We start from the raw sequence: 21,153 nt of genomic DNA on the forward strand, positions 1-21,153 counted from the left end.
GAAAGAGTTCTCTCCCCTGAGAGTTCTAACCACGCCCCCTCCTCGTGCCCGGTGCTTCCGCTTCCTCTCCGGAAGCGGCTGCTTGTTCAGGAAGCAGGCTGCGTCCGCTCCCGTTACGTGGCTGGGGAAAGCGGCGGCGACGCGACGGGAAGCTGCGTCGGCTCTCCGTAGCGGTTGGGCTCCGTGGGGGAAAACCGGCCTCCTATTTCTGCAAAAAGCAGCCTCCCTGATATCGCATCCAGCTGCCGGTTCTGGACGAGCCCGCGGCTCGTGTTCCAGGGACCCCCGGGTTCTGCACACGGGGCTGAGCCAGAAATCTTCCCTCCGGCTGGAGGATGTGTGCCTCAGCCCGTTCCCGCCCCGGACGCAGGAAGGAGCCGCGATCATAAATACATCGCTGGGGGTGAGCCCGGGACACAAGGATAGGAAAGGGGAGGAGAAGGCGGGTTGTGGGGGGGTGAAACATTGGAGGAGGGGAGGGGGCAATGGGGGGGGGTCAGAGGGGAGCTGGGGGGGCAGCAGAGGGTCATTGGACCACGGGGGGGGCTCTCCCCAGCAACAAAGGGGTGCCCTTTGCTGCCACTCCCACCCCCCTTTTCTTTTATGTACACTGGGAGCGTCTGCACCAAGACAAATTCCTTGTGTGCCCAATCACACTTGGCCAATAAAAAAAAATGTCTATTCTATTCTCCTTTGGCCGCTTCAGTGAGTCATACTGGGCAAACCTGTCCAACCAGAGTCTCCCATTTGCAGCGGGTTGGGAATTTCCACTCGGTGGCCCAGGTTGGGGCTCTTCACTATGAAGCCTGTAGCCCATAATAGCGATAGCACTTAGTAAACTTGCATACCGCTTCACAGGGCTTTTACAGCCCTCTCTTTACGGAGTCAGCCTATTGGCCCTTCGACAATCTGGGTCCTCATTTTTACCGACTTTGGAAGGATGGAAGGCTGAGTTAACCTTGAGCCTGGTGAGAATCAAACTGCCGGCAGTCGGCAGAATTAGCCTGCAATACCGTATTCTAGGGACATGGTGGTTTAGTGGGTAAGATGCTGAGCTTGTCGATCGAAAGGTCGGCAGTTCAGTGGTTCGAATCCCTAGTCCCGCGTAATGGGATGAGCTCCCGTTTCTTGTCCCAGCTTCTGCCAACCTAGCAGTTCGAAAGCACGTAAAAAAGCAAGTAGAAAAATAGGGACCATTTGTTTCTTAAAGTTGTTGCTACTGCCCATTGCAGGGCCTGAATGTCTATTGGCTTTTTTGACCTGCTTCTCAGCCTCCCCTCGGATGGTGGGAGGCCTTGCCTCTAACTCTGCAAGCTTTTAGGGTCAAACTGGCATCAGTGGGACGTGATTCTGGTGGATCATGGTTTAAGTCCAGCCTCAGCAATGGAAAGCCTGTTGATCGCTTCGGGCTTGTCCTTCTTTCTCAGCCCAGTTTTTCCATAGAGTAAGCTATAGGGCCGTGATGGCGAACCTATGGCACGCATGCCACAGGTGGCACACGGAGCCATATTGGTGGGCACGTGAGCTCAGCTCTGGTGCGCGCCAGTTGATTTATGGGCCTTTTGGACCCGCTGGAAGTTAGGAAACATGCTGTTTCCAGCCTCTGGAGGGCCTCCAGGGGGAGAGGCTCATTTTTTTGCTCTCCCCAGGCTCCAGAGCCTTTCTAGGTCCCACCAGAACTTGGGAAACAAGCCATTTCCGGCCTCCGGGAGGTGGGGAAGGCCATTTTTGCCCTCCCCAGGCTCCTAGAAAGGCTCTGAACCTGGGGAGAGCAAAAATGGGCCATCGTGCCATTGCATGCCAAATGCGGAGGGAGCGCAGGGGGGCTGAATGTGCATGCACAGGGGGCAGGGCACATAGAATTATGTGTATAGGGACACATGCACGCACCGCAACCCACGCTTTTGGCATGCAATGGCAAAAAGGTGAGCCATCACTGCTGTAGGGGGAAATAGTTGGAGAGGAAATCATTGCATAAACACTTCTGCGTCTAATGAATATACTGCACGAATCAAGAAAAGGGCCGTGAAAATATTTACAGACCCCTCGCATCCTGGACATAAACTGTTTCAACTCCTACCCTCAAAACGACGCTATAGAGCACTGCACACCAGAACAACTAGACACAAGGACAGTTTTTTCCCGAAGGCCATCACTCTGCTAAACAAATAATTCCATCAACACTGTCAGACTATTTACTGAATCTGCACTACTATTAATCGTTTCATAGTTCCCATCACCAATCTCTTTCCATTTATGACTGTATGACTATAACTTGTTGCTGGCAATCCTTATGATTTATATTGATATATTGACCATCAATTGTGTTGTAAATGTTGTACCTTGATGAACGTATCTTTTCTTTTATGTACACTGAGAGCATATGCACCAAGACAAATTCCTTGTGTGTCCAATCACACTTGGCCAATAAAAATTCTATTGTATTCTATTCTATTCATATATGACGGATTTCAAATGCTTCAGAGTTTTTTTGCACAGCTTGCTATTATTTCTCCTGTCTTTCCTTTTCAAAAGTCCTTTTTACGTGGCAGGCTCTATAAATTACAAAGTCGGAGGCCAGTGAGTCTTTTGGTGAGGAGGAAATGTCTTCATGCATACGCACTAGAGTGATTTCCCTCAGCTTAGTTACGCATCATTGAGCTGACTCTTAGTGACCGTTACAGACAAAAAGCTTTTCGCTGTGACTTGCCTGTAGCAAAAACATGTAACTCTTCCAAGGACAATTCTGTAATCTCTTGGATCGCACCCATTCACCGCAAGTTTAATCCCTCCTGGTTTTGTTTTTTTTCTAGTCCCTCACCCACTTGCTTCCCATGCCCAAAATATGTAGGAGTTTTTGTTTATTGATCTTTTGTTGATTGATTGTTATGTCAGCTAAGCAGCCAGTCTTTATTTGGTCCACAACTGATCGATGGGTCTTGGTTGTACTTCATGGTAGTCTCCAGATGACTTAATGCATCGGTCTTTTTTCTCTTCCTCATTGTCAAACTTTCACAATAGTATATTACCTCTAAAAAGAACACTGCTCTAAATATTCTGGTCTTTGTTCTTATCCTTTATATTTTCTTTAAGTTATCGTTCCTTCCTCTTTAGTCTCCTGTTTACTTCTCCAGCATCCTGGTTCTCTTTTATTAAGTTGGAGCCCCAGAGAAGGAAATTATGAGCCCTTTACACTCCCCGTTGTGAATTTACTAAGCCGGTTGCTTGACACTGACACGATGGTCCATAGCCTATGGTGATTTTGCTGTATTCAACAAAGCAAAGATAAGCCGCTTCAAATGTTCTTCTCTCCGTTATCCATTTTGTGATAGTTACCTGAACTCTTGTCCTTCAGCCTTTTGCCTGCTTGCTCATTTGACATTTTTTCCCTGTAACGTTGTAAAGCAAATATTTGTGCGATAAACTTGTGCAAGTGATTCAACGTTTACACATTTTAGGTTGTTAGATATTTTCCAATCTCTGAGCATACGGATTTATCCAAATTGGTTGATGTATTGTTGCTGGTGCTTTTGCTACCCCTTTCTTTTGCGGTTTTAAACAATGGGTATTTCATTTGGGATTAGAATTCGAATAGACATGAAGGGAATATGTATGAAACTGGAGTGTGTTTGAATGTACAAAAAAGTATGTACGGAATAAGCATGATGTAATCTACACAAAAGAAAAAGTGTTGGAGAAGTATGCACCAGATGAGTCGCACCATGTCTAACGTTTTTAAATTGTATATTTAATAAAACTTTAATTAAAAAAAGTATAAAAACAAAAATGTTTGTGCAAACACGAACATTTGCACACGCACACAAAAGACTCAATTAGAAAATGATGCATGGCAGGCAATTAGCCAAGTGGTCAATGGGAAAGCTTCATTTAGTCCTTTTTACTATTTCTTATAATATTTTATTTATTTCCTCCCACCCCCCATTTTTCACTTTGTTTCTAATTCTCTATCCCTACATTCCTCCTTTTCTCTAGCCGTTTATAAAACGTATTCCAAGTTTCATAGAATTCCGATTCATCTTTATCTTTGAGCTCCATTTCTGCACAGGTCAATATTTTATTGATTGTTTCTGCTTCCTGTGGGTTTTCTCTGCATTTCCAATTCTGAGCGCAAGTCAACCTTGCTGCTGTTAATGTGTGTATAATAAGATATATTTCTGAAGGAGAGGGGAATTGAGAGTGTGATTAAGTGTGGAGTGACTAGAGATTATAATTTAGGAATTATTTTAGATTATGATTGTTAGTTTTGATACCCTGCATTTTGTTCTGGGAAGGGTGGGGGGTAAGGGGGAGGGGAATTGGGGGGTTGAGGGTAGAGGATGGAGTGATGGTTAATGTACAGGGATTATTGAAGATGTATAAATATAATTAATGTAGGGTCGGGTCTGCCCAGTTACCATTTTAGAACGGTGGGGAGGGAGAAAAGAGAGAGTAGGAGGTAGGAAAGAGGAGAAGAGGAAGGAAGAGGGGTAGAAGAGGGAGAAGGAGTGGAGGGTGGAGGGAGGAGAGGATGTAGATAATGCCCGCCAGGTTTCCGTGCATTCCATCAGCCGAGGGCCCAGGGCAGGGGTGGAGGGGTGGCGGTTGTGATTAGAGAGAGCCTAGAGCCGAGGGAGACCACTGTACCTCAGATTGCTGGGTGCGAATCCCTCTTTGTGAGATGGGGTCATAGGTGTCAGGTGGGATTACTGATCGCGTACCTGGCTCCTTGCTACGTGACAGTCGCCTGCCCGAGCTCCTGGAGGTGCTGGCCGGGTGGTAGTTGAGACCCCAGACTTTTAGTCATGGGGACTTTAACTTGCCATCTTCCGCTTGACACCGACAGCAGCTCGGGAGTTCATGGCTTCCATGACGGCCTTGGACCTGACCCAAGTAGTTGATGGCCCTACTCACATTGGGGGTGGCACTCTGGACTTGATTTTTGTCTCTGGTCAGTGGTTGAGAGATCTGGACTTGAAGGAAATAGTCATTGAACCTTTGTCCTGGTCAGATCACTCTTCTTCGCCTGGACTTTCTGACCGCTACTCCCACCGCAGGGAGCCGGAGCCGGGGCGTGGGTTCCGCCCCAGGCGCCTGAGGGACCCGGAGGGGTTCCGGACGGAGCTTGGGCCATTCCCTGAGGGTCTGGCTCACGGCTCGGCTGAGGAACTTGTTGCGGCCTGGGAACAGGCCGCGCGGGGCCTTAGACCGAGTCGTGCCTTTGCGGCCTCTGACCCGCGCAGGTCCCAACCGGCCCTTGGTTCTCCGAGGAGCTGCGAGGGATGAAGCGCCAGAGAAGACGCCTAGAGAGTTCCTGGAGGTCTAGCTGCTCGAGGCTGATCGACACTAGTGAAGTCCTATACTAGACTTACCTAGTGGCATTGAGGGAAGCGAGGCGTAGCTACGCCTCCCTCATTGCATCGGCAGATAACCGCCCAGCCGCCCTGTTTCGGGTGACTCGCCTCCTTTACATCAGGGGAGCGGATGACCCGCTGCAGGGACGTGCTGAGGAGTTTAACGTTATCTATACGATAAAATCGCTCAGAGCTGGACGTTTTCATGGAGGTCCTCTAATCTACTTAAAAGATGTCTTTATTTTAGGTATTTGTCATATTTGTGTAGCCACTCACATGAAAGTGACCCTTGAGTGACATACGGCACTCCTTTAGTTTCTCTATTCCTCCTTTTGTTGATGTACATACTGTATTTTTTGGAGTATAAGACGCACCTTTTTCCCCAAAAAGAGAGGGTGAAGATCTGGGTGCATCTTATACTCCAAATGTAGCCCACGCAGGTTCTCAAACAGAGGTTTCAGAGGCTGAAAGAAGCTTCAGAAAAGAAGCTCCCAAACAGAGCTTCAGAGTTTTTTTTCTGAAGTTCTTTCATAGGCAGAAAAAAAAATACAAAAAAAAGCAAGTCACAGAGCTCACAACTAAGAAATCTGTTGCTAAAATTCACCTCTGGGAACAGCTGATTGGGGGGGGGGGATATTCCAGGAGGCCAATCCACCTGCCAATCAACTTTTTTCTTATTTTCCTCCCCAAAAACTAAGGTGCGTCTTATACTCCGGTGGGTCTTATACTCCGAAAAATATGGTAATTGACAAATCTGTATGTACTTCTTGCTTTATGCTAGAAATCTGTGTTCATTCATTAAATGTCCTTTTCACTCAAGGCGCATCCGCTACCTTTTTTTCTTGCTGTCAGGATATCTCCTTTTATAAGCCACAGGGATCTTTTTCTCTTCAAAATTTTGAGAACATTTTTTCCTTAATGTTGGGAGATAACCTTGGGCTTCCCATTGTTTTCCCGGGGTGCTTTTTCTTTCTTCAGATTTGGGATCACCCCAAGCCTCTTGATATATCCCAGGGCTTTGAGAAAAAGCATAACTTGTCTCACCGCTTTGGTATGTCGTTACAACATTCCTGAATTCACGTTGCTTTCCTTCCCCACCCACCCCTTAAGCTGCTTTCTTATCAACGTAAAGTTCCTTTACATCCCAATTAGTCATATTGTTTTGTCCTCCCCCCACAACCACAACCAAGAAGACCCACGAACTGACTATAACTGCCAGCAATTTATTCCTACGACAGATATCAGTTCTGGCAACGAACCAGCGATTGCCTGCCAAGTTCTCTTATCTCCTCAGAAGCCAGCGTAACTGCAGTTCGTTGCTGGAGCAACCAAGAGTTCAGAAATAAACAGAAATCCAGAAGCCAAATTCTTAGTCTTGAAATATTGCAGCCAAAGTTTCCAAGAGTCAGTTTTTGTCTGTCACAAGAACCTATAGAGCAGCTCCTCCTGCTTTTATACCCTGTGGGGTGTGGCTCCGTGACTCAGCACTCTCTAGGCCTGCCCCACCCCTTCTTTTGTTGTTCCCGCCTCTCCTTTCTGCGTTGCTGGGATTTAACCAGGACCGATTGTCAGCAGCTGGGTCTTGAGGCGTTGCCTGGGAAGGGGAAGGTGCGGGAGAAAGAGGCCTCGTCATCTCCTCCACCTGGCCTGCCTCTGGAACCTGGAGCAGAGCCAGAGAGGAAGGTCCTGCAGAGGAAAGCCCTATCGGCTCTTCCCCCTCACTCTCTGCCAAGAGGCCAGGCTCGGGAGCCGAAGACATAACACATACCATACTGAACCGTTTTGTGACAGGTAGGTAACTGGTCTTTTTTTTTTTTTCATAAAAAGTTTTATTTTTACAATCATATCAAATAATTCATCCAATGTACAGTTATATACAATTAGTCGGGCTTGCCCAGTCACCACCCCCCTTTTTAACACTCTTCCCTCTTCTACCTTCTTTTACTTTCCAAACCTTCCTCTCCTTCTCTTATCTACATCCGCTCCTCCCTCCACCCTACACCTTCCTTCTCCCTCTACTATCCCTCTTCCTTCCTCTTCTCCTCTTTCCTACCTCCTACTCTCTCTTTTCTCCCTCCTCACCGTTCTAAAATGGTAACTATGCAGACCCGATCCTACATTAATTATATTTCTTCAATAATCCCTGTACATTAACCATCACTCCATCTCTACCAACCCCCCAATTCCCTCCCCTTACCCCCACCCCCATCCCAACTTCCCAGAACAAAATGCAGGGTATCAAAACTAACAATCATAATCCAAAATAATTCCTAAATTATAATCTCTAGTCACACCACACTTAGCCACACTCTCAATTCCCCTCTCCTTCAAAAATATATCTAATACAAAATATTTCCTAAATTTACTCATATGCTATTCAATATTTTTTTATCTGATACTTATTTTAAATATAATCAATCCACATTTTCCATTCTAGAATATATTTTCTAGTGTATAGTCTTTCAAGTAAGCGGAGATTTTTGTCATCTCTGCCAGATTTGATACTTTGAGTGTCCATTCTTCGATTGTAGGTAATTCTTCTTTCTTCCAATACTGAGCAATCAAAAGTCTTGCGACTGTTATTAAGTTCAAAATCAATTTAGTCTCTATAGCTGTGTAGTCCATAATTATTCCTAGTAGAAAGAACTGTGGAGTAAACTTAATCTTCTTTTTCAAAATATTCTGCATGATCCACCATACTTTAATCCAAAATGCTTTAACTTTTTTACAAGTCCACCATATATGGTAATAAGTAGCATCTTCACAATTGCATCTCCAACATTTAGCAAGATCTAATATGTGTTTCTTGTAAACAGGTAATGTCATTTTAAAATTGTTTCAAATAATGAAATACTTTCCTTCTCTTCTACGGTGAGTTCAGGCCATTAACATTCCAAGATAGGAAACTTTTGGAACACCAGCCGCAGATCACATTTTACTTTAGGCCTTGCTCCTCCCACTGTTTCCGTTGTAGTAGTTGCCAGTTGTTGTTGTGCCTTCATCTCTTGTTCCTTGCGTTTAGCAGCAGCTCTTGTCAACCTTTGTTCTTTTGAATCTAAACCCGTCGTAGGTATTTCCAACACTTGTAATAAATCTTCTTCCATCACAATCTGTTCTTGTACCTGCTTCACTTCTCTTTCCTTCACTTCAGCCTCCTTCCTCTAGCTTCCAATGGGGAAGACTTCCAACTTTAATACCTCAACATAAAATTCTCTTGCTTTTCCAACCGTATTGAAACGATATACTTTCCTGCATAATATACTATTATACCAGTTGGAATATCCCATCTATATTCAATCTGATGTTTTTAAGTTCATTCACCAGGAAGGCAAATTCCTTCCTAGCCCTTAACATTTTGGTGGAATTTCCTTTAATATCAAAATATCTTGACCAGCAATCTGAATCTTCTCCCCTTATATGAAGCTTGCAAAATCTGATTTCTCACTGTTCTGTTTGTAAAATAAATAACAACATCCCTTGGCAACTTTTTTGCCTTGCTATCCAAGAATTCACACGATATATTTTATCAATTTGATAAGCCACATCTGCTGGACGAGCTGCTAATATCTCAGCAAATACTTCAGAAAAATTTCCTTAAATTCTCTTCCTTATTTTCTTTTCAAACCTCGAATTCTAAGAGCAAATTCCATATTTCTATATTGTATCAAAACTATTTCATCCTCTGTTTTTCCATTTTACTTTGAAATTCATCCATTTTATTTTCTAATTTTAAATTATGTTGCTTAATTTCTTCAACCTCCTCCTCCACCCTACACCTTCCTTCTCCTCTACTATCCCTCTTCCTTCCTCTTCTCCTCTTTCCTACCTCCTACTCTCTTTTCTCCTCCTCACCGTTCTAAAATGGTAACTATGCAGACCCGATCCTACATTAATTATATTTCTTCAATAATCCCTGTACATTAACCATCACTCCATCTCTACCAACCCCCCAATTCCCTCCCCTTACCCCCACCCCCATCCCAACTTCCCAGAACAAAATGCAGGGTATCAAAACTAACAATCATAATCCAAAATAATTCCTAAATTATAATCTCTAGTCACACCACACTTAGTCACACTCTCAATTCCCCTCTCCTTCAAAAATATATCTAATACAAAATATTTCCTAAATTTACTCATATGCTATTCAATATTTTTTTATCTGATACTTATTTTAAATATAATCAATCCACATTTTCCATTCTAGAATATATTTTCTAGTGTATAGTCTTTCAAGTAAGCGGAGATTTTGTCATCTCTGCCAGATTTGATACTTTGAGTGTCCATTCTTCGATTGTAGGTAATTCTTCTTTCTTCCAATACTGAGCAATCAAAAGTCTTGCGACTGTTATTAAGTTCAAAATCAATTTAGTCTCTATAGCTGTGTAGTCCATAATTATTCCTAGTAGAAAGAACTGGAGTAAACTTAATCTTCTTTTCAAAATATTCTGCATGATCCACCATACTTTAATCCAAAATGCTTTAACTTTTTTACAAGTCCACCATATATGGTAATAAGTAGCATCTTCACAATCGCATCTCCAACATTTAGCAAGATCTAATATGTGTTTCTTGTAAACAGGTAATGTCATTTTTAAATTGTTTCAAATAATGAAATACTTTCCTTCTCTTCTACGGTGAGTTCAGGCCATTAACATTCCAAGATAGGAAACTTTTGGAACACCAGCCGCAGATCACATTTTACTTTAGGCCTTGCTCCTCCCACTGTTTCCGTTGTAGTAGTTGCCAGTTGTTGTTGTGCCTTCATCTCTTGTTCCTTGCGTTTAGCAGCAGCTCTTGTCAACCTTTGTTCTTTTGAATCTAAACCCGTCGTAGGTATTTCCAACACTTGTAATAAATCTTCTTCCATCACAATCTGTTCTTGTACCTGCTTCACTTCTCTTTCCTTCACTTCAGCCTCCTTCCTCTAGCTTCCAATGGGGAAGACTTCCAACTTTAATACCTCAACATAAAATTCTCTTGCTTTTCCAACCGTATTGAAACGATATACTTTCCTGCATAATATACTATTATACCAGTTGGAATATCCCATCTATATTCAATATTTTTTTATCTGATACTTATTTTAAATATAATCAATCCACATTTTCCATTCTAGAATATATTTTTCTAGTGTATAGTCTTTCAAGTAAGCGGAGATTTTGTCATCTCTGCCAGATTTGATACTTTGAGTGTCCATTCTTCGATTGTAGGTAATTCTTCTTTCTTCCAATACTGAGCAATCAAAAGTCTTGCGACTGTTATTAAGTTCAAAATCAATTTAGTCTCTATAGCTGTGTAGTCCATAATTATTCCTAGTAGAAAGAACTGGAGTAAACTTAATCTTCTTTTCAAAATATTCTGCATGATCCACCATACTTTAATCCAAAATGCTTTAACTTTTTACAAGTCCACCATATATGGTAATAAGTAGCATCTTCACAATCGCATCTCCAACATTTAGCAAGATCTAATATGTGTTTCTTGTAAACAGGTAATGTCATTTTAAATTTAGATTTTAAATTTAGATTTTAAATTTAGATTTTAAATTTATAGATTTTAAATTTATAGATTTTAAATTGTTTCAAATAATGAAATACTTTCCTTCTCTTCTACGGTGAGTTCAGGCCATTAACATTCCAAGATAGGAAACTTTTGGAACACCAGCCGCAGATCACATTTTACTTTAGGCCTTGCTCCTCCCACTGTTTCCGTTGTAGTAGTTGCCAGTTGTTGTTGTGCCTTCATCTCTTGTTCCTTGCGTTTAGCAGCAGCTCTTGTCAACCTTTGTTCTTTTGAATCTAAACCCGTCGTAGGTATTTCCAACACTTGTAATAAATCTTCTTCCATCACAATCTGTTCTTGTACCTGCTTCACTTCTCTTTCCTTCACTTCAGCCTCCTTCCTCTAGCTTCCAATGGGGAAGACTTCCAACTTTAATACCTCAACATAAAATTCTCTTGCTTTTCCAACCGTATTGAAACGATATACTTTCCTGCATAATATACTATTATACCAGTTGGAATATCCCATCTATATTCAATATTTTTTTATCTGATACTTATTTTAAATATAATCAATCCACATTTTCCATTCTAGAATATATTTTTCTAGTGTATAGTCTTTCAAGTAAGCGGAGATTTTGTCATCTCTGCCAGATTTGATACTTTGAGTGTCCATTCTTCGATTGTAGGTAATTCTTCTTTCTTCCAATACTGAGCAATCAAAAGTCTTGCGACTGTTATTAAGTTCAAAATCAATTTAGTCTCTATAGCTGTGTAGTCCATAATTATTCCTAGTAGAAAGAACTGGAGTAAACTTAATCTTCTTTTCAAAATATTCTGCATGATCCACCATACTTTAATCCAAAATGCTTTAACTTTTTACAAGTCCACCATATATGGTAATAAGTAGCATCTTCACAATCGCATCTCCAACATTTAGCAAGATCTAATATGTGTTTCTTGTAAACAGGTAATGTCATTTTAAATTGTATATTTAATAAAACTTTAATTAAAAAGTATAAAACAAAAATGTTTGTGCAAACACGGACATTTGCACACACACACACACAAAAAAAAAGCAAGTCACAACCAAGGAATCTGTTGCTAAAATTCACCTCTGGGAACAGCTGATTGGGGGGGGGATATTCCGGGAGGCCAATCCACCTGCCAATCAGCTTTTTTCTTATTTTCCTCCCCAAAAACTAAGGTGCGTCTTATACTCCGAAAAATATGGTAATTGACAAATCTGTATGTACTTCTTGCTTTATGCTAGAAATCTGTGTTCATTCATTAAATGTCCTTTTCACTCAAGGCGCATCCGCTACCTTTTTTTTCTTGCTGTCAGGATATCTCCTTCTATAAGCCACAGGGATCTTTTTCTCTTCAAAATTTTGAGAACATTTTTTTCCTTAATGTTGGGAGATAACCTTGGGCTTTCCCATTGTTTTCCCGGGGTGCTTTTTCTTCAGATTTGGGATCACCCCAAGCCTCTGGATATATCCCAGGGCTTTGAGAAAAAGCATAACTTGTCTCACCGCTTTGGTATGTCGTTACAACATTCCTGAATTCACGTTGCTTTCCTTCCCCAGCTACTCCTTAAGCTGCTTTCTTATCAACGTAAAGTTCCTTTACATCCCAATTAGTCATATTGTTTTGTCCCCACCCCCGCAACCACAACCAAGAAGACACGCGAGCTGACTATAACTGCCAGAAATTTATTCCTACGACAGATATCAGTTCTGGCAACGAACCAGCGATTGCCTGCCAAGTTCTCTTATCTCCTCAGAAGCCAGCGTAACTGCAGTTCGTTGCTGGAGCAACCCAGAGTTCAGAAATAAACAGAAATCCAGAAGCCAAATTCTTAGTCTCGAAATATTGCAGCCAAAATTTCCAAGAGTCAGTTTTTGTCTGTCACAAGAAGCTATAGAGCAGCTCCTCCTGCTTTTATACCCTGTGGGGTGTGGCTCCGTGACTCAGCACTCTCTAGGCCTGCCCCACCCCTTCTTTTGTTGTTTTCGCCTCTCCTTTCTGCGTTGCCTGGGATCTAACCAGGACTGATTGTCAGCAGCTGGGTCTTGAGGCGTTGCCTGGGAAGGGGAAGGTGCGGGAGAAAGAGGCCTCGTCATCTCCTCCACCTGGCCTGCCTCTGGAACCTGGAGCAGAGCCAGAGAGGAAGGTCCTGCAGAGGGAAGCCCTATCGGCTCTTCCCCCTCACTCTCTGAGTCACTCTCTGCCAAGAGGCCAGGCTCGGGAGCCAAAGACACAACACATACCATACTGAACCGTTTTGTGACAGATAGGTAACTGGTCTTTTTGACTCATAATTTGAAATGTGACTTTCACTACGGGAAATTTGCTAGACCAATTCTCGAATACAGCTCATCTGTCTGGAACCCGCACTGTATATCGGACATTAATACAATTGAGCGAGTCCAGAGATATTTCACGAGAAGAATCCTCTACTCCTCTGCTCGCAACAGAATCCCTTGTGCCACCAGGCTTGAAATTTTGGGCTTAGACAACATAGAACTACGCTTCGCCTTCGCTCTGACCTAAGTGTAGTACACAGAATTATCTGCTACAACATCCTACCTGTCAGTGACTACTTCAGCTTCAACCGCAACAATACAAGAGCACACAATAGATACAAATGTAAGGTAAACTGCTCCAAACTGGATTGGAAAAAAATACGACTTCAGCAACAGTAGTCAAGGCCTGGAATGCACTACCTGACTCCAAACCCTCAAAACTTTAACCTTAGACTGTCTACTGTTGACCTCACCCCATTCCTAAGAGATCTGACAGGGGCGTGCATAAGCGCACCAACGTGCCTTCCATCCCTGTCTTAATGTCCCCGTTTATTTGTATCCATTTCATGTATTCATAATTACATTTATGCTTATATCTGTTATATATGCTTGACAAAATAAATAAATAAATTAAAAAAAATTAAAAAAAATAAATTCCTTCTACAGTTCTTTTAACCCTGTTATAATCTCCTTTTTTTTCTTAGCTTAAGGAGTTCAAGAAATGCGGCCATCTTGGAAAGCTGTACCCTGGGCTTGAAAAATTCTATAGGTGTGAACAAAAGACCTTCCCAGAGCTCATCACCCTGAGAGGAAGGAATGGCTGTCCAGCCCACACGGTGCTTGGCCTGGGTATCGGCAGTGCTGGCTTTGGTCGCGGTAAAACCGTCCCAGACGCAGAGGTGTTCCTCAGAGAAGATGGAAGACTTCATGATCGATATCCCAGCAGCCTTTTTCAAAGGCATCAAGGGGACGGATCCGATCTACGCACCATCCTGGGAAGCCTGTGTGGAGACGTGCTGCTCGGAAAAAATAGCAGGTAAGAGCCACAGATTTGGGGACGAGGAACATGCTAGGCTCGGAAGAGAATCTCCTGGAAGTTTTATGGACCGTTGTGTATCATAGGGTTTACAGTCGTGGCCAAAATTGTGGAAACCTTTCGGGGAAAGTGTATTTTCTAAAACTAGCTAATAACACCGCTTTTTTGTTTTTTTTTTAGTAGTACCATAAAATTATATATCGATGGAAAGTTAATTTAATCAAGAACGCGATTCTGGGAGTTGAAGTCCTCCAGGCTTAAAAATTGCCAAGGTTGGAGACCCCTGATTTAAATCATGATTTAAATCGAATCCACCTAGTGATGGACACAAGGACAATTCTGACAATCCTGCACAGGTTGAATGTATCTGGGGCTTTTGAGATGGCGGTGGGGTCCTCCATATTTACCATATTTTTCGGATTATAAGAAGCAGTTCCCCCCCCCCAAAAAAAAAGTGGGTGGAAATGTCTGTGCGTCTTTTACAGTGAATACTGCAGCGGGATGGAGGAGGGTTGGTGCGGCACCGATCAGCTGTTCTAGAATGGGCAGTGGCGGCAGCAAGAAACGGGCCCCTGCAGTAGAGAACAGGCAGCGGCGGCAAACGGATGGAGGCTGGGAGGCAGAGGCAGATTTGTTTGTTTGTTTGTTTGTTTTCCTTCACAAAAACTAGGTGCGTCTTATAGTCCAGAGCGTCTTATATTTTCTGAAAAATACGGTATTTATGGATGTTGTTACTTTGGAGAACTCCCTTCTCTTCACTCGCACGGAATTGCTAGATGATCATAGGTCAGGTAGCGCAGAACTACATTAAAATACGTTTGTCTCTGTTTCTCTCTCTTTTAGGTGATAAGACGTGCAACTATGCGATCTTTAACACCAACGTGAAAAGCAGTTCTCCAAATTGCTATCAGTTTTATTTCCCTGCCCAAGAAACCTGTCCTGTAAAACCAGCATTAGGAATGGTCACGTACAGAATAACAGAAGGTAAATGCAAATCCACTCATCGGCCAGTTTCAATTAGTCGTTTGCTGGAAACTGTTAACTGACTTTAGACTCTCCAAGCAGTTTTCAGCGTAACCAGCTTTAAAAGATTTCGTAAGTAAAACTTTGCAGGCGTCTCTTCAAAAAATGAAAAGTTGCAAATGTTGTTATAAAGAAACTCAATCCTTTTCTTTCTCAGGCGCCAGAAAAATAGTTTTTCCCAAAATCAAGCCTGTGGTGATATGTATGTATGTATGTATGTATATATGTAGGTCTTTGCATATTCGGGTCTTTTCCCATGTAAGGTTGAGAGTATCTTGGCGACGAAAGCACCAGCCTGAAGATGATGAGTGAGATCTCGTCAAAATGTGGCCAAGATACTCTCAACCTTACATGGGAAAAGACCGAATATGCCAAGACCTACATACCTATACCCGTGAAAACCTACGAAAACATATTGGGAAAAACTAATTTTCTGGAGCATGAGAGAGAAAAGGATTGAGTTTCTTTATATATATTATAATATACATACATACATACATACATACATACATACATACATACATACATACATATATATATTCTGAGGTTTTCGCAGGTGTTTGTATGTAGGTCTTTGGTTATTCAGGTTTTCTCCCACGTAAAATTGGAAGTGTCTTGGCGACGTTTCGACCAAGTCTCATTCGTCATCTTCAGGCTTCAGTTTCGTGCTTCTGGGAGCAATGTGTGATTCATATTTGCAAAAACGGGACGCGCAGAGGGTTTGGGAGGCCTGCAGAGTGCTCCTTGGGGAGGGGGAGGGGAAAATTTTTTGTTTTTGTTTTCCTCTTCAAAATCTTGGTGCGTCTTATATTCCAGTGCGTCTTCTAGTCCGAAAAATACGGTACTTAAAGGCACAATGAAGGATCTGTTTTTGAAGAGTCTCTGGATAGATTCTTTTAATAGAATATAAACCATCAATATAATTGTAAAGAATCTCATCTTTATCACAATTCCTTCTTAAATTGATGGATGATTGTTAAGCGCCTATTAGTGCTAAAATTGAATTTGGGTGGAGGGTTCCACTCCCCAGGACTGAACTGCCCTCCGCGAGGCCCGTGTTACTTACCTGGAATGATGAACGGGCTGCGTGGAGACTCTTGGGAGGGATGGGCGTGGCCAGCCAGGGGTGGCATTTGGGGGTTCGCTGAACCCCGGCGATCCTTGGCTAGAGGATCGTGTTGTGACCCAGGCCCAAGTAGGTAACAGGAAACTCAAAATCAGTGAAAAAAACAAACTTTATTCGAACAGCTGAGAATTACTTCATTCTCAGCGTAGTTCAACTAAATTAAAGCAAATTCCTCAGTCCTACCACAAACCTTGCTCCAATTAGGCAAACTGCCAAAGGCCTTTCTTGGCAAATGTTCACAAGCCACGACGGAGACAAGGTAAGACGTAGACAAAGCAGAAGACGAAGCTACCAACGTTGTTTTCCGGCAAAGCTGAAACACCGGTGCTGGTCTGTTTTAAGCCTTATGGGAGGGGCCAATCATCTCTTGGCCCTACTCCCGAGTCGTCCTCTTTGCTTTAGCTGCTCTTGCCTTCTGGCAGCTCTTCTCATGCGTGCATTAGGAACAGGCTCCTCTGTTCCTCTGCCTCACTATTGTCGGCCTCTGGAGGCTCTGGAGTCCGCACCTCACTCCCCGATGGCTCTGGCCCCACCTCAGCCTCCAACTCAGAGCCCTCATCTGGGCCTTCCCCAGCCTCATCGCTGTCTGTTGCCAGCTCCGCAGGCTGCTGGCGGGCCACAACAGATCGCCTGAACCCTGCCAAACCCCCAGGAGCCCACTCCTATTTAAGGCCCATTCATGATGACTTCTTGATGTGTCTTAAGGTTTTTTTGCTGAGGTATAGAGAATCACCTGTCTTCCTTTTCTTTTCTTTTTTTTTAGGCAAAGAGAAACCCAAATCAGCTCCTTCCTTAAAGAAAGTCGCTCATTCTACAGTGGGCGGAACAGCATCCCCACATGCAGATGGGTTTGGTCTTGCAAGGCCACTGGGTGGACCAGATTCTTTGCCCAAGACCTCTAGCAAAGAGGAAACCTTTGGCCCTTCAGATCATCCCTTAGAGAAAGTAGATGGATCTTCCCAGCATCCCAAAGCTGGAAGGACAGATGGAGTCAAGGCTTTGGGTTCTTCGATGGTGCCTGAAAGCAACAGTACTGCTAGCACCATCCGAAGACCTACTCCTGTTAAACTGTCTCTCGCCAGCCTTGACACTTCGACCAGCAGGATTGCAGCCATTCATAGTCCTCCTAGCCACGTCGCTACTCCTGCGCCTTATGCCAGAAAGACACCGGCGGCCACTTTCCAGCCAAGCAAGGGCCCTCTTCCCAAACCAACGCATCCTTCTGAAACTGATTCTCACCGTTTCAGTCCACCGTCATCCACCCTGCCTACTCCCTCTGCTTCTCTTCGGGGCTCCCACCTTAGTGATGATGGACGACTTAGTTTGGAAGGCTTCAGCCCTGATGGCAGCCCAGCCAGGGACAATTTCTCCCTGTTGAGTGACCAAAGCGCCCTCTTTGCCGCCTTGATTTTCGGGGTGGTGTTTTTTTTCTTGGCAGTGGTGCTGTTAGGGGGGAAAATGTTCTACTCACGTCAGCCACAGCATTACACCCGACTGGACTACTTGATCAATGATATGTACGCCCACATGTGAACGGTGGTCAATGTGGAAGAATTTGGCTGTCTTGTGGCCTTCGGGCGGGGCGGGAGGGAGATGGATTGAATTTGCAGTTCTAAAGCAGTTCTGCACACCGAAGTCACAAGCTTCCATTGATTTCATAATATGTTGCTTTCTCTTATGAGCCCCTTCCTTCTTGATGATACATCTACGTCTCACGGAGGGATAGCCCACTGCTCCTTCCCATTTGAGAAAGTCTGCAGAAAGTGTAGAGCTGGTGTCAGCAACCCGCAGCTCCCGAGCCGCATGCGGCTCTTTGGGCCCTCTGCTGCGGCTTTCTGTCCCATCACTGGCTGGCCCCACCCATCATCCTCCCCTCCCAGTCACTCCTCGCCTGGCCTTGGAAATCCGAGAGATACAGAGAGCAGTGGGAGAGAGACATAGGTGCAGAGAGAGAGAGAAAGAAAGAGAAAGATAAAGAGGGAGAAGGGGAGAGAGAGATACAAAGAGTGGGGGGGAGAGACAGTGATACAGAGAGAGGGGGGAGAGAGAGAGAAAAGAGTTTTGTGGTTCCCGGTGTTTTTTAACAACCGGTTCTCCGGCCTAATGACCGGTGGGGCTGGGGGGGGGTCATGTGACTGGGTGGGAATGAGTGATGTGGAGTTGGCTGCGCCCACTCAGGTTTTGTGGCTCCCAGTGTAGTTGTTGTTTTCCTGTGGGAAACGGTTCCAAATCGCGCTCTGAGTGCTTTAAGGTTGCAGACCTCTGGTGTAGGGCCACAATCCTATTTATTTGATGAATACATCCTTAATTTGAGCGCTAATGGGGAAAATTGGTGTCCATCAGAGTACTTTGGCTACAACTCCATTCTAGAGTCGATCAAGTTTCTTTCATCTGTTACAGCCCTGGCATTGGGAAAAAAATCTGCCAAGGAAGAAGAGGGTTATTTTAGTTTTAAAAGGCAAAACATGGGTTTGATTTGCCTGCAGGGTATTTCGTTCCTGGAGTGCAGAGTGCCACACTGCGTGGAAAAATCATTTATAGCAGGGGTCTCCAACCTTGGCAACTTTAAACCTGGTGGACTTCAACTCCCAGATTCTGGAAGTTGAAGTCCACCAGGCTTAAAGTTGTCAAGGTTGGAGACCCCTGATTTATAGAGCAAAGAACATATGGCAACAGTGTTCTTATATCTTTATGATGGTTGCAGTGCTCTGGGTCATGTGATCACTTTTTCCGACTTTCCCAGCCAAAGGAAAGTTTTTTCCAAGCAAAGTCCCCGAGGGAAGCTGGATTCAGTTCATCGCCATGGTGAAAAAAGATACAAATGGGTGTGACCCCATTTAACTCCAGTCCCAGTTTTGGTTGTAAGTCAAGGACTGCCTGTATGCAGCTACAAAAATCGGGAATAGCCACTAGATGGTGACGAGAAGAGTTCTATCTCCTTGCTGCCCCCTAGTGTTTGCACAAATTCTTGCAGCTCAGGTGTAATAGTTTTAACTTCTTCTTTTGTTTTTTCCTCTTGGAAATGATTCTACTGCCGATTATTTAAGCAATAATAAAGTCTGAACTGATTTAAAGGGTTTAAAATAAATCCAAGCAGCATTTGGACAGTCATTTCATTTTTAAAAAATGTTGTGCTGTATTTCGTGATCAGTTTGAAACAGATCTTTTCATCCTTTGGAGCGTTGCTTTCCAGAAGGTTTTAGATACAAAGCAATGGTGAAATGTAAAATTTATTACTACCGGTTCTGTGGGCGTGGCTTAGGGGTGGTGGGGTAATGTCACTGGGTGGGCGTGGCCAACTTTTTTTTTTAACTTTTAAAAGCATTTTTTCTTCAGCCAAAGAGGTTGTAGAAAAAATGCTTTTAAAAGGTTCTGACGATCCCAGCTGAGTTGCCTGATCATCAGAACCTTTTAAAAGCATTTTTAATGCTTTTAAAGGGTTCTGATGATCCCAGCTGAGCCATGCGATCGTTAAAGGCTTTTTTTTACTTTTAAAAGCATTTTTTCGGCCAAAGAAAAATTGCTTTTAAAAGTTAAAAAAAAAAAGCCTTTGATGATTGTGTGGCTCAGCTGGGCATGGCTGGGGGGGCAGAGATTTTTGCTACTGGTTCTCCGAACCATCCGCCGCCATCGCTACCAGATCGGGCGATCCAGTCCGAACCGGGAGCATTTCACCCCGATACAAAGTATCTTCTTTTAATGACCCCATAATCCCTTGCAGGGTGGAGTCTGGGCAACTGAATGGAACTGAGTGCTTACTGGCCGGATGCCCTTCCTGTCGCCAATGTGGAGGTTTTTTCTTCTTCAGCAGATACATTTTCACTGTGGTCAGAGAGAGAAATAACTGCCTCTACTTAGGATCGCACTCACAGCCTCCTGATTGTGAGGCGAGAGAGCCACTACACCATTCTTTTAGAAGGCTACAAAGCATCTTCTGATTCTTTTGTGACTAAGGTGGGACTAGAACTCATGGTTCCTTGGATTTCCAGCCTGCTTTTAACCTAAAGGGAGCATGATTAAAGACACCGAGCTTGTCAGCTGGAAAGCTGACAGCCCAGGTTTGAGACCCAAGCGCCACATGATGGGGTGAGCTCCCATTACTTGCCCCAACTCCTGCCCACATAGCAGTTCAAAACAGGTGGGGCGGCACACGAATTAACCTGTTTGCCCAGCATCCAAAATGTGAGTGTGTATGGCCGCTTTGCTTGTGCATGCACCTTCCACACATGCATGCGGCCTTCTGCATGTGCACTTTGCGCGCGCACACTTGCACGCATGCACGCAGCTTAAAAAACGTAGCTAAATAGGATGGCATAGCGCTGGGCCGGGGCTGGGCTCACCCCACCCACAGGTCACAACTACCGGTTCACCCGAACTGGCAGCAGCCCACCACTGGTTCAGAAGCATGCAAATGCAAGTAGATAAATAGGTACCACTTCAGTGGGAAGGTAATGGCATTGTTCTGTCCCCCTCGCCTCAGTCCGGGAGACACAACCGATGACTTAATTAGCCGGCAAATCAGTCCACGGCAACTATCAGCTCTGGCAGCAAAATAGCGAGCATCTGCCAAGTCTCTCTGTTATCTCTCTTGATACCGATGAGTCAACCAGGAAACCAGGAACAAATAGTACTTCAGCTCTAGTTCTCTCCCTCTAAGCAGTTGATTTGCTCGCCACGAAGTGGTGTAGCAGCTCTTGCTGCTTTTATACCCTGTGGGGTGTGACCCCGTGACTCAGCACTTCCTAGGCCTGCCCCACCCCTGCTTCTGTTGTTTCCGCCTCTCCTGCCTACGAAACCCAGGGTC

General features: G+C 44.0%; 1 protein-coding gene across 1 annotated transcript; it reads left to right on the forward strand.

Moving 5' to 3' along the window:
- The first annotated feature begins 79 nt into the window (after positions 1-79).
- On the forward strand, positions 80-19,372 carry MANSC1 (MANSC domain containing 1). Its single transcript, XM_058190671.1, has 4 exons — positions 80-403; positions 13,869-14,200; positions 15,044-15,184; positions 17,113-19,372. The coding sequence occupies exons 2-4, from the start codon at positions 13,981-13,983 to the stop codon at positions 17,880-17,882; spliced, it is 1,131 nt and encodes a 376-aa protein (XP_058046654.1). The 5' UTR covers positions 80-403; positions 13,869-13,980; the 3' UTR covers positions 17,883-19,372.
- The last annotated feature ends 1,781 nt before the right edge of the window (positions 19,373-21,153 follow it).

This window comes from Ahaetulla prasina, chromosome 7 (assembly GCF_028640845.1).
Source record: "Ahaetulla prasina isolate Xishuangbanna chromosome 7, ASM2864084v1, whole genome shotgun sequence".
NCBI lineage: Eukaryota > Metazoa > Chordata > Lepidosauria > Squamata > Colubridae > Ahaetulla > Ahaetulla prasina.